Here is a 13,959-nt window from a genome sequence, read left to right as displayed (position 1 = left end):
TTGCAAAATTACTTTGGCTTTTCCAGCTAACCTTCGCGAAGATCAAACACCGTAATTTGATACCAGGCACTCACTTTCTTAAAATGTTTATAATTGAATATTGGAGTATTACAATGCAGTTTTCTGTTTCTCTAGTAACTTGCTCAACAAGAATCCGACACCATTTAGGGCACAAATGCCGGTAGTTATTTTAGCTCACATTTAGTAGGAGCGTGGTAGTTAGGTGGCGTTCCCAGCAAAACAAGCACCACCGGTTACGAGTAAAATTTTAACCTAAGTTACAATTATTAATTCACATTGGTTGTGTCCTGTAATAATTGTAGATAGCAATTATAAGAATAATAAATATATTATTACAATGAACCGATACTGGTTTATTCAAAACATTTAAACCTAACTATTGTAGAATGTTTCGAAAGTAGAGACATGTTACGTGTAATTTCACATACAGTATTGTATCGTTTATATTTTAATGGAAAAAGGAGACTGTTCATAAAGCTTCTACAAATGGCATTACGCATTTCAATTCAAATTAGCAGAAATTTGTATATAAATGGTCTCCCCTTTATGATTTATCTTAAAGAACAGCTTATTTTGTGATGAGTGCTAAATTTATACAAAAATTTTCACTATATCTGGGCAATAGCCTACTGGAGGTTGACCTATGAGATAACTACTTAGGTCAATATATTATATAACGATCTAGGTCAATATATATTATTAATCACATGCGCTATAAAAGTTCACTTTCGTTAATTACTTATAGTAAACTTTTAGTGAGCAAATATAAGCTGTCTACCACAATTCAAGTCCCACGTGTTACGACGTGTCGCCAACACACAGGACTGGGCAAATCTGGGCGCTGTGATGACGATTGTGGGACCTAGTCGTACATAACAGAACTGAGAAATATGAAAGGTGATATTGTCCAAATTGTTTACAAGTTTTGTATTTAGCACTGATACGTCCATTCCAAGCAAAAAAATGGGTCAGGATGGTCCACGCAGGACCAAGAAGTACATCGCTATTTGACAGTCTCTCAATAGCTTTGAAAGAATTAACAGTACAACTCTGTCTTATAGACTACCATCCATACCAAAATTTTGTATTTAGCTCTCAAAATATCAATGGAAGGTCAAAAAAGGTGTTTACTAATTATCTTTGTCAACGATAAGCCTGGATTTTTATTTTTAATTTGCCAACATTTTACACATTTTTGCGCTAAATTCCAATCAAAAAAACTTTTTCGCCTGATTTCCAGGCCTAGCACGTGTGTATAAAGCAGCTGCGACAGCGTCATCTATCAGGTAGAAGTTGAACCAAAATTTCACACAAAGCCAAAAAATTGGTGGACCCAGACCCGCGGGATAGTTGGACGGTCAGTAGGCGTAAAAGGTTCATTTCTTCCTGAGCCTTCGCAGCGAACACTACTCGAAGTTAGCAGTATAGCTCTGTCAGGTGAGTCTCTGCAGCCTGGCTGTAATTTTTGTTATCTTGAATTAGTGGGAGTATATGTGATTAATATATATTAGTATTGCCACGTACACAGGGGGAAGATATAGTGAATTTCTAGATTTATTTCCAAAAAATTGTACTTTAGCTGGTGGGTTACTAGAGGAAACACGTTCTGTTACTCATGGGCCACTAGTGGAACGCGCGTCGTTATCGTGAGACTTGAGTCCTTGCCTCGATGTAGTTTTCCATCACAGTTTAACACTAAGTCAAAAACTCTGATTATTCGTAAATAATTATATTTTTTTTTACAAATAACACGGGTTTTAGCTAACCTCGTCCGCTTAATTTTCTTCTGGGTTGTAACGGCTCTACTGCTCGTTGCATGTTTGCCATTTGCATTGGCAATGGAAATTTTTTTATTATTTTGTGTGGTAAATTTTGCTGCGCTCGCTCAAAACTTCCTCTCCTTTTAACCTAGCTTTGAAACCTTTAACAGATAAGATGGCTCCTAGAACGAACAGAGATACACGGGCTCTGATTGACGACATCAAAGATTATACGAGCCCACGCCGTGAAAGGTACAACTCCAAGAGTCGTTCACTGGGGGTAAGACATTTACTATTAAAATTCCCTTATGTATAAGAAAGTCTCAAATATGGTACTTTTAACATCATGATAAGGTGACTGCTGAGAACAAAAATTCATTGGCGAATGATATGTCCAATTATGGTCGTGCAGCTTCAAATGTTAAAAATGGCAAATTTTTTATAAGAATTTCATATAAGAGCCTGATACTTGATATACTACAATGTATCGACGAACTTTACTCGACCCGTAACATATCATGTACTGGCGCAACAGTTGATTTTGAAGTAACTAATCTCTACTAACTACATTTCATCTCCATGCGTTGCGCTTCCAGTACATTCCTTTGGTGGTATGGATTTAAAAGCTTCAGTAACGTATATTTGGTAAATAATTTCGCTTATTTATTTCTGCCTGGATCATCAGATGTTCCAAGGACATTTATCGTAACATATGCATGCCGTAGTTAATGCATCAACTTGTTAGGCAGGTAAACGTTAAAATACAAAATCTAAGCTGTGATGTGATTATTGCCATTATTTTATTCATGCATTCAATAGATACACTAATAGAGGTGGATTAGGTTATCCGAATAATTAAGGGTGTTTATACCGAGTGAACCAAATTCTAAGAGTGATACACTTCTAGTGACGCTTGTGCTGGAACTTCAGGTTCTCATGTTAAAAAATTCTCTAGGGCTTCCATTTAAGTCATTGTTGTAAATGCAACCTGATATGATCGCGTGGAACGAAAATTTGTTAATGAGGATAATAACCTTGAGTATTTTCAAGTATGAAATAATGCCAGCGTTCCTGCTCGTAAGAGATTACCGTTTAATTTAATGTGCAAACCTCACAACATGATAACGTCATTTATTACTAGTATATCAGGTGGATAATATTATTTGCTTCAAAAAGTTGCAATTGATGCTGAAATATTAGAAGTTTTACTTGCCTAGAAATCATTATTCACACCAGGTTCATATTCGCTATCTAGAAAAACGCTAAAGTATATATTTTCTGATAATTTTTCCTTATAACATTTGACTTTCTTCCACCAGACGAACGCCAAAGCTGATCACAGGATACTGTCCACCATGAGTTCTTTGTTGACTTACACCATTCAGAAAGACGATCTGAAAATGAGTAATATTGTCGAGAAACTCTACGACGCTTTGAAATACGAGACGTTCGATAACCTGCGCACAACCACTATAAAGTTCACCAATTCCGCACTGATAATACTGCTTGATAAAATAACGCAGTTGGAGTTAACTCACAGAGCAACTCGGAGTGAATTGAACTACGTTGAGTGGCTTCACGATATCCTGGAAACACAATATAACGACCAAATCGCTCATGCCATTCCCAGGCATTCCAGAAAATTTCAAGAGGACTGCACTTTCATTCTTGCCAGACTTCAAGAGCTGATCGAATGGATGGAAGCATCCCTTGCACTTCGTGATAGAAACATTCGTAAAACCTTCCACATAATGGATGCAGAGAATGTACGCTATTATTTGCCGAAAGGCGAGCCGGAGGACTGCGCCGTCTGCTACGACACGAAGCTCGACTCGTCGGAGAATTTCGCGATTCTAAGCGGCTGTTCTCACGTTTTCTGTTTCCGGTGCATCTCAACTTTGCGCAAGGCTGGAGAGTAAGTAGTTGTCATTAGAAAATTCACAGATGGTCAGATACATTATTTTTAGGCCAAATTTGACAATATACAGGCGTTTTTTTTTTCTATTTCGTTTGCCGAAAAAATCTTTCAGGTCATAAAAGTTATTGTATTCTCAATATTTAAAATAATCGAAAACTTATATTTTGGCATGACAAATTTACCAAATATAGTATAATAGTTACAGTTTGGCTTTGTACTTTTCTCCTAATTTGATATTAGACGAATGATGTAGCTCATCCTATACGGAGGATATAATTGCGGTAATGATTATGCTCTACTCGTATTTCAACAATATTTGATCATCCTCTGACGATAAACCGACAATTGCTTGTTAGCGCATTTCTCATTTATGGAAAAAAATGCACTATTGTGCTCGCCATGTCCATGTCTGTCCTTCCGTCCGTGACCTCAAGTTTTCGTCGACGAGAAAATGCGCTCTCTGTCACTCACTGCAGTGAGTACTGAGTTATATTTTTTTTGCAGCCAGAAGTGCCCAATGTGTCGACAAGAGAGCCGCACGGCGCTGAAGAGCCGCGCAGTCAGGAAGATGCTGGCTGTGCGTGACTGGATGCTGAAGAATCACTGCAGGAGATGCTGTGAAACTTCCGGTGCTGACTGTCGGTCATGTCGATGCGGATGAAGTTTTTACTTATCAATCCTACTAGAACAAATATGTCAGTGATAATGTAAATTATTCATTATAATTAAGATGCCTAAATGTTTTAATTTCTCGTTTTCTAAGCCACAATTTTTTTCGAGAGCTAACTCGAAAACTGATTTTTACGTTACCTTCGTTTTGAAGGGGAACTAAACGAAGAACTCTGTACGAATGTAAATAAAACAAAACAGTTACTGGTCTCATTTCTCAGCCAGTAAGGATTGTAATTAATTAGTTAATGCCTGTAAGCAGTCGAGCTCAGTTGAAATTCAATAACATAATTGATGAGAACAGCAATCGTTGTCCATTTTTTCAGAATGTATCTTGCTTATTGTACCACATTTCAATGAATTAAAAATATAAAATCCCATGGACACCTGGAAGCTTCATTCAATTCCTTGTTCTTATATTTCTAACCTGTGGCTTATCAGCTATAAGATATAGCCCTGGGGCCATACTTTCAAAACTCGCTAAGTGAACGTAAGTACTTACGCTCTATTTTCTTGTCTATGATTGGTGGATTTTGCTTGAAAGGCCGTCAATGATTGGCTGATGAACTTACGATCTCTTAACTATTTTTGAAAGTATACGCCCTGACCTACAGATAGATGGAGTAGCGATAAGACATAACCTAAAACGTGCTCTCGAGAAATTTAAAAAAATATTGGCATGGGGAGCGTCAGATACGTGACGTTTCCTAAAAGTATTTTAATAAAATGAATTTTGGATACCAACGAGTTGGAAATACAAACAAATATGAACTACTTTTTGCTTCAGTCAAAACATGCAGCAGCGGTGACGGAACTGCGTTACTAAATATGCTTTGGAGAAGCATATTTTTTCTGCGGGTACAGAAAACGAGGATATCAATACATAAACTTTAGGCCAGCTAATAATGAAAACCGATTCAATATTTCATGAAGATTTATCCAAGAAGCCTACGAGCCTTCAAGCTAATGATGGGTGAAATAAAGTATGGTACCTAGGAAAGAAGGATAATAACTGCATTGAAGTTTGCTTCAGCGATCTTTCTATAGCATTTGTAACAATGAACACCACAGAACATTATAATTGAGCGCCTCACGTCCTGTACGTCATGTGAGTGGCGATCCACCGAGCTGCAAATGCCACGTATATTTTCATCGTGGAGTTAATAATAATGATGAATAGTAGACTTAGTTGTTTACCTTGTTTTAGAGAAACTATATTGACCCAATAGCAGGAAAGCAACGATCATGATGTCAATACCACAGCCAGAAAAAAAGATAAAAAGCCAGCGGTTATGCACTGTCACGCCCTACCAGACGTTTTCTGAAATGATCAAAAACTGAAAAATCTCGACGAACAAGAGAGGAACACACGTTGTTAAACACAGTACATAGAGAGCACTTCCATAGAATGCCGGACGCTAAATAAATCATACTGGATAAATAAATTATTAATAATAGGAAACTCAAAGAGTCCAATTGATGACTTCTCCAATAATTTGTTTGGGACTGTATTCTACGGATTTGAAAAAAAGGAAAAGTTAGAGCTCATGAATATCGATCATTCGTAACTATCAGTCGGAGAAAAATGGTACATAACTGAACAGTTTTACCAGCGACCTCAATGTCTGGGACTGTGTAATTACAAGAACTCCCAATCAACGTACACATGGAATTTGCCGCCGGTGAAGTTGCGGGGACTTTCTTCCGTGAGCTCAACAGTAGCAGCTCAATTGCCATGGCTTCCTAAAGGATATTTTATTTATTCGGCAGGTACAAGGTTTATTGCACCACATTTGCCCAATTGATTGTGTAAGTATCGATCACGGAGCGCGAGGGCGCAATCTCTTGGCTGGTCGTGGACGGCAGTTCAACCCTTGAATTGCTTCGCCCCAATGAGCTGTCACTCAATTTCCTACTCAACCTCCAACGGGTGGCGAAAACTATTTTCTAAAATAATTATTTATTAACGCAGAACAAATATAAATTTTTCATTTTGCATTTCACAAAGCGAAGAAATTGACTGTAATCTATCAAAATAGCTAAGCATGAATTGAAAATGATACGCTACAAAATCTACTGAAACTTTACTAACATTTCTAACCAAGAGACGGGCTTCATATATAGTTGTTCGGAGAGCCTCACGGGCACACTCTAATGATTTTGCTGCAGCAGGACAAGCTCGTCATGCTTGAGTAACGTGGCATGCGTTTTGTCCAAGCCAAGACTCGATTACACTATCAGTCAAAAACTGATAATTTGAATCATGTAACTTTAGTGTAGCATGGCTATAATCATGTGTGATGAATGATTTCATGTTGAGAAGTAGAGCATTTCACAAGATGTGATGCGGTCTCTTTTTTTCCTTTCTATTTCTTCGTCAGCTTGCTTCAGTACAGCAGAGTCTTCCCGCTCTTCTCGCAATAGAAGTTACACTTGGAATTGATTTCCAAACGCCCTTTAAGCTCTAAAACTGCTAGCAATAGTCACCCTGGAACCGATTTAAACGGCGTCTCTGGTATACTCCATGCCAACAATCTTGCCGATCGTATTGAGTTGTATGAACGACGTGCCCTCATATATTGTGCCAATCTTACAATCTCGATAGAACTTCTCGACGGGCAAGTCTTTGGTGAAACCGACGCCTCCGAGCAGCTCCACGCATTTGGACGTGACGCGCGTTGCCACTTCTGCACACATAAACATAGAATAATATAGAAAATAACGTATTAGGGGAGATCATTACAAATGATCAGCACATGAGGGAGAGAAATGGGAAGTCCTAACTAAAGGTGAGAGGCACACAGCTCTGGGCACCATGCCAGTAGAGCAGGAAGAGAAGTCCCGTGCTGCCTCTGGCGTCTACGCCCGCACTCAACACGGGCCATAATAATAATAATAATAGCGGTTTCAGCGTTTATTAGGCCGTAGGCCTGTCGCCGATTCTTAACATCGCAGAATATTCACAGCATTTTGAGGTCTCGAACTCGCAACGCACTGCTACAATTCTGCTGTGCTTAACCGCCCGGCCTCCTTGCCGATTCTGACCAGAAACCGACGCACAGAGCTGGGATCGAACCCGCGCCTCCCTAGTGCGTCAATCTTGGTACTCTGAACTTTAACCACTGGGCCACCCTGCCCGAGCAGATAAGAGCAGATATAGCCCTAATTCCAGATAAATAATATATCCAAGCAAAGGATGATTCATTGTAAACTATTCACTTATATTTACTTGAAGTGAAATCAAAGTCAAGGAGCAATGAATGAATTAATTTAGGTCACGACTCGTACGCTCGTCGTTCCAGGTAGTGGCGTCTGTGCATATTTGCCCCGAATTTCTCGTCAATATTCTTTTCAAATGCGCTTCAAATTTTAAGAAGCTAGCTATTTCTTTCTCAAACTTCAAGATACTTTTGAGAAATATCTTCTGTAGATATTTCTTCCACAAATGTTGAATATAGCTTAAATGAATCAAAGCACCAACCGCTTCAGAAATCATGGTTAAGAGGTCTAAAACTATTTTACATCCACATTCATGTATGCTATAAACACATCCATGCTGCTCTCATTCATCGTCCATCGTCTGCTTCCTAGCCTGGTGAAGACGGCTTGCTGATAAATCGTACGGCACCTTCAAAGCTCTAAAATTCAGCAAGCCTCGTCCTGTTTCCTCTGCCCAAAATGTCTCACAAATCGCGTCCGAGTTCTCTCACAGCCTCGGCATAACCACAAGGTTGTGGTGCCCGGCGTCTCACCTGCCCCGGTATAACCACAAGGTTGCGGTGCCGGCGTCTCGTCTGCTCCGGTATAACCACAAGGTTGGGGTGCCCAACATCTCACCAGCTTGCGGTTGAGCAGGAAGGGAAGGGGAGGGTAGTTCGTACCTGGAAGCTGTAGAGCGGCTGTTTGATTAGCTTGCGGTTGAGCAGGAAGGGAAGGGGAGGGTAGTTCGTACCTGGAAGCTGTAGAGCGGCTGTTTGATCTGCTTGCGGTTGAGCAGGAAAGGAAGGGGAGGGTAGTTCGTACCTGGAAGCTGTAGAGCGGCTGTTTGATCTGCTTGCGGTTGAGCAGGAAGGGAAGGGGAGGGTAGTTCGTACCTGGAAGCTGTAGAGCGGCTGTTTGAACTGCTTGCGGTTGAGCAGGTAAGGAACCGTTGCGTCGAGACAGCCCTGAGCAAGTCCCACCATTTGCGCGCCGATGCCTATCCTTCCCTCGTTGAGCATCTCGATGGCATACTTGTAGCCTTGCCCCACCTCGCCGAGAACGTTACAGCGGGGCACCTGCATGCGTTTGTGCAGAATTATACTATGACTGATATGCTAATAACACCACTGGAATGATCATAATTGACAGGAAAACTAAATCCGCAGTAATGCTTAAAATTCGACTGGCATGCCCAATAGCTGCAGGTATATCTACACATGCGCACAAACGTGAGCGATATTGAAGACAACCAAAGATAAACATAACAGTCTAAGATATGAGCACTGAAAAAATACGTCTAGAAAACTTAGTAAGCCAGTAACAAATTGGCAGAATATGGATAGTCAATCCTTCCAAAATCCAAAACAGGATCCTTTGGTCAGTGCCTGAAGAGAATTTCGAGCATTTCAATCTAACCGAAAATGATGACATTTCAAGACCGCGAGTAAACAAAGGATAAACTATTGCATAAGCATAGACTCTTGAATCAGTTTAATGTTTGAAGCGGAGTTAAGGTGTGTGAGTATGCAGCACGACCAGGTGACTCTTCTTGTTAAGTTGTGCGTCAAATAACGATATATGAAATAATAACCAATGGTCATAAATTAAATCCCCCAAATAGATGAACAAAAAAACTAAATTTATAAATAATATGAACTGCCATGAGAGTTTATTTCTTTGCCAAAGTAGATAGTGTGCTACTCAAATCGAACACTTCTTCATAAAGCAATTAGAATAATCACTGGAAAAAGGAATTAGATATAACATAACGTCATTAGTTACACAAACACTAGGAATTATTTTTATTTCACTCAGCATTACATTATCTTGCACTCACCACAACGTTGTCGAAGTGCACCTCACAAGTGGCCGACGCTCGAAGCCCGAGCTTGTTTTCCTTCTTACCGACGGTCAGGCCTGGAGTGTTGGCATCCACGATGAAACAAGTTATGCCTTTGTAGCCCTGCAACAAATACGGAGATTTGCAGACCAACAGCAACGACAAAGCATTATTGAGGGGCTTTACCATGTCACAGCTCCCACATTGTCCACACTCGCTTATAGTTATTGGTTTGATTTTAGAGCGTGCAACTGATGGCTGCAAAATTAAACTAGATAATAATAAAGCGCGCGTCATGTGTGCGTTTCATATTAGAGTCATTGAACAGTAAGATGTAGACAGTGTAAAAAAGCTTACTTCCAACAGTTGTAACTGAGCAAGCTCATATTTTTTCTTGAACAAATAGTGAATAATACTTGTACCTTCTTTTTATGCACAAAAAATCATTCATAACCATCTCTTCATTTGAAATTTAAACCAATAAACACAGTTAAATGATCAAGAACCTATACCTAAACCAAAGAATCAAAATTAAATGCTCAGCCATTCATGTATTTGCTGCTGGATTGCACTCGCTACCCCCCCTTGAACCATGGGAAATGTTCATATTAGGCACTTGTAAAACAAACCTTCCCGGGGTCTGCATTCGCCATGACAAGGAAGACACCAGAGTGAGGAGCTGATGAGATCCACATTTTAGTGCCGTTGATGATGAAGTTATTGCCATCCTGTGATGCAGTTGTGCGGAGAGCAAAGGCATCCGAGCCTGCCTCGGCCTCTGACAGGCAAAAGCTCCCAGTCTGATGTAAATAACCATGGAGTAACATTTCAGAACGAGATTCAATCAAGCACATGATAGAAATAATAAAATTTCTTAATTTTAAGGCAGGGTAACCTAGTTGATGCATTCTACCTTATTTTGCTATATTAGAATTTCAACTATTACAAAGTTTATTTGCTATAGCTCAATTAACTCATGTTCTGTTATTTGCTAAACAGTTCCCTTAACATTGTATAGCTACAAAGCTTCCTAAACAATTATTCTTCAATCACTCAAAATAAAGAAATTCAACTAAAAATCAATTCGAATCTTTATAACAAAATGGCTGCAACTACTACTCTAACTGCAACTACTGCAACGAGTAAGATGGTAACCCATTAGCTGCTGATGATAAGCCAAGGTAACTCAGGCAATGAATAACAAAAAAAAAATCACTATTGAAGCTAACATATATAATTCAAAGACACTTTATCAAGAGCTAGCAAATAAATTGCAACTTATACATGAACAGAGATGGCCATGAACACATAAATATTAGGCTTACAAATTCAGAAGCTAACTTTGGCAGGTATTTATTTTTTTGTTCTTCAGTTCCCAGCTTGAGGAAAAGCGTGTTGAGGAGAGTGTTCTGCAGGTCACACACGACGCTGATGGAGGGGCAGAAGCGAGCAATCTCTTCAATGGTCAGAATGGAGGCAAAGAAGGATAGTCCACTGCCCCCATACTCAGGAGGGGTTTCGATGGCCATATACTGCCAAAAGATAAACAATCCAATCAAGAAATATAGAATTGGTTAGTCATCTTTTGTAACTGGAATGTTTTTCAAACATATCATGATAACAACCATGTTTCAAGGCATACAAATTTATATAACTAAAACCCATACTGATGTTGAGTAGTATCCATCTTCACAGAATGAGTATCTTATGTTGGGTATCTGTCTTCATAGAACACTGATAGCATAGATCCAAACAATGTACATTCAATAACTTAGAACCTTTTAAATAAGTTGAAAAAAAAATTATTCCAAGGAATCTCAGCATCAAATTAAACTGAAGCATAGCTCACAGTTCAGTTGGTGGTGCTGAGTAACATTCCGGCTGCTTTAATAAATTCATTTCTTTAAATACAACAAGTCAAATGGCTAAACAAAGGCAGCTTGCCAGGAGTGAGTATCAATGAGCAAGAGCCAGCAAAGGACCTCACCATAACAGAACAACAATGTGTGAATGTGAACAGAAGGCAGCAACACTATCTTCTAGCTCACTCCAGCCCACTCATGCCACAAGCATAATATAATACCCACCCTAATGCTTTAGACAGTGCCAGTCAATTATCACTTAGAAAATTTATCATACAAAACATTCTTAATAGCAGACAGTTGTGGCCAACAACAATTGAGAAAGGAGGAACAGCTTGCTTTATAATTTTAAAGATTATATAGATAAAATTCTTGTATACTTACATAATGAAGCTATATGATTTCCACTTGCCTAACATCATCAAATTACATCAAAAATTTTGAGATTCATAAAAGGATTTGATCTACCAAAAAAGTAAAAGGAGCAGACTAGAAATGCTCAGTCAACACACCTAAATGGAAGCCCAACACATGGAATGTTTGCTGTCAAGCCGGCGCTGCAGAGTGATGATGTAGGTGGGAAAAATATGGGACTATAAACCCAAGCTATTCAATGTGTATAGCTCAAGTCCTATTGTATAGCTCCAAGCTATAGTCCGATTGTAGCTTGGAGCTTTAGTCGTGTTGTATAGCTTCCAGCTATACAATGTGTAATGATGCAATGGTATTGTTAAAAATAATTTTGAGTTGAGAGGTTCAAAGTTTTTAAAACTAAACTGAGAAGAAACTTTGAACAATGTGGGTTTAGAACCAATTTCAAAAAGCAAATGTCAATAATAAGAAGTAAGAACTGTGGAGCAAGCAAGATTTCTTCAGGAAAGAGGAGGAATGATTGATAAACTATTTATTTAATTTTATACAGAACATTTAAGAGAAAGATTAGAAAATACTAGAATAAATAGCTAACAATTTCGGTTATTATTTACATGGAAGTCTGATAGATGAGCATGACAAATTTTAGTGTGATAGAGTTTAACTTCATCCCATGCTCAAAGCATTGCAAAATTTGCAGCATATCTTCAAACTGGCATTGGCCAAACATTTCTCATAGATCTTAGCAACTTATAGTTAAGTTAAAATTACCTGCTTTAGTTAAGTCATTGTGTTCTTATGAAGCTGATACTTCTGTCTTCTATCCTGTATTTTGAATAAATTTTATTTGCATAATCAAGATAATTCAATTAATCCTTAAAGGTATATATTTCAATTTAAAAGGTACTCACTCCATTATCAAATAATCCTTTGAGAATGCCTTGATCCAAAGATGCAGCCTCATCCATACTTGATACCAGAGGTGCAACTGATGTGCTGCAGAATCTCCGCACTGCAACATGCAAAATGTTAACCCATCAACAGTCATTTAACAGCATTAGAAAAATCTCATAGAATTACTGTCTCATTTACAGTAATTTGGCAGCCAAATTCCAGCCAATGACTAGCATTTTACCTAGCAATAAATGTATATGAAGATTTTAGTACCCTAGTGTAACCAAAAATTTGCAATTACATACAAACCAATTATATGCTTCATTACTGCTGATCTGCAATTCTACAGGTGCTCTTATTGCAGTATGAAATTTTAGAAAATGTACTTATTTTCATAGAATTAAAGCTCAATTATTACTTGAATGAAATTGAATTTACTGGCATATCATGATTTTTCCATAATTCAAAGAAGTTATCTGAATGAGTTTTACAAATCAGAAACATGAGAAAAAGTTCAACAAAGAATTCTACCAACACTGTTTGAACACCATACACCAAAAAATGTAACGCACAATGGTAAATTTCCAAAATTTATATTTTCGTGTAGAGAGTTAAAAATACATTCAATGCTACAAAGAACAAAATAGTCTTGACATAACATAAAAAGACATTTCACAAGACACAAAAAGTCCAAAACGAGAAAGAGAGGTCCAACTAATTATTTGTTTCTTATAAATCAAACACAAGCTTACCAGATTCTTTCAGCATAATTTCATCCTCATTTAGTTGAGTTAGGGGTTGCCCAGCACAGCAGTTGCTCACATGCAGTTGAGATTTATGCAAAAACAATGCAGGGGTTGAACACAAGCTTGGTCCCTTACTTTGGAAGAGAGGGTTTGAAACTAATTTTGATTTATCATTCACAACCAGATTGCTATTAATGGAAGAGAATAATGCAGTAGAAGTTTGCTTTAACAATTTGTTCATATAGCCATTCTTGTATTGCAGGGCACATCGCAGCTGGTTGGTAATTGAATTATTCATGGCCACAATTGTTACAGTCTGAAATGAAGAAGCAACATCTGAATTTACAAATTCATAACAATTGATTAGTATTCATAAAATTGACTGCTAAAATTTCCTCATAACAACATACATAACTATTGCACCAATTTACATTCTTCAAATTACTTTTAAAAGCAAAGAAAACGCCAAGAAAATTCACCATATCGATATTGAAAACATTTTCAATATCGATATGGTGAATTTTCTTGGCATTTTCTTTGCTTTTAAATTCCTTGTTAACTTGCAATACAAGCAGACTAATAATATAAGTACTTCAAATTGCTCTGATGAAGAATAAAATGATCTTCTCATTGATAATTGTACTCATAAGATCAATGCCACACAATCGCACAATAT

At 38.1% G+C, this 13,959-nt stretch overlaps 2 protein-coding genes across 2 annotated transcripts; one reads left to right on the top strand and one right to left on the bottom strand.

Moving 5' to 3' along the window:
* The first annotated feature begins 1,404 nt into the window (after nucleotides 1-1,404).
* On the top strand, nucleotides 1,405-4,741 carry LOC125179156. Its single transcript, XM_047884444.1, has 4 exons — nucleotides 1,405-1,458; nucleotides 1,952-2,061; nucleotides 3,101-3,696; nucleotides 4,204-4,741. The coding sequence occupies exons 2-4, from the start codon at nucleotides 1,957-1,959 to the stop codon at nucleotides 4,358-4,360; spliced, it is 858 nt and encodes a 285-aa protein (XP_047740400.1). The 5' UTR covers nucleotides 1,405-1,458; nucleotides 1,952-1,956; the 3' UTR covers nucleotides 4,361-4,741.
* Nucleotides 4,742-5,391: 650 nt separating this feature from the next.
* Nucleotides 5,392-13,600, bottom strand: LOC108664568 (short/branched chain specific acyl-CoA dehydrogenase, mitochondrial). Its single transcript, XM_018151183.2, has 7 exons — nucleotides 13,290-13,600; nucleotides 12,555-12,655; nucleotides 10,735-10,941; nucleotides 10,039-10,209; nucleotides 9,407-9,532; nucleotides 8,250-8,645; nucleotides 5,392-7,062 (listed from the first exon to the last, which is right to left on the bottom strand). Exons 1-7 carry the CDS (start codon nucleotides 13,579-13,581, stop codon nucleotides 6,868-6,870), a joined length of 1,488 nt encoding a protein of 495 aa, XP_018006672.1. The 5' UTR covers nucleotides 13,582-13,600; the 3' UTR covers nucleotides 5,392-6,867.
* Between the last annotated feature and the right edge of the window lie 359 nt (nucleotides 13,601-13,959).

This window comes from Hyalella azteca, unplaced genomic scaffold (assembly GCF_000764305.2).
Source record: "Hyalella azteca isolate HAZT.00-mixed unplaced genomic scaffold, Hazt_2.0.2 contig15442, whole genome shotgun sequence".
In the NCBI taxonomy this organism is placed as follows: domain Eukaryota; kingdom Metazoa; phylum Arthropoda; class Malacostraca; order Amphipoda; family Hyalellidae; genus Hyalella; species Hyalella azteca.
Note: the sequence above shows the minus strand (reverse complement) of the source record. Positions and strands in the feature narration are given on the sequence as shown.

Coding starts and splice junctions, on each gene's coding strand:
- LOC108664568 (XM_018151183.2), bottom strand. CDS start 13,581: ATGAATAATTCAATTACCAACCAGCTGCGATGTGCCCTGCAATACAAG. Junction 9,533..10,038: donor CGAATGCAGACCCCGGGAAG/GTTTGTTTTACA, acceptor TATTTGTTGCAG/GGCTACAAAGGCATAACTTG. Junction 7,063..8,249: donor AGCCGCTCTACAGCTTCCAG/GTACGAACTACC, acceptor TCTATGTTTATG/TGTGCAGAAGTGGCAACGCG.
- LOC125179156 (XM_047884444.1), top strand. CDS start 1,957: ATGGCTCCTAGAACGAACAGAGATACACGGGCTCTGATTGACGACATC. Junction 2,062..3,100: donor CCAAGAGTCGTTCACTGGGG/GTAAGACATTTA, acceptor TTCTTCCACCAG/ACGAACGCCAAAGCTGATCA. Junction 3,697..4,203: donor ACTTTGCGCAAGGCTGGAGA/GTAAGTAGTTGT, acceptor TTTTTTTTGCAG/CCAGAAGTGCCCAATGTGTC.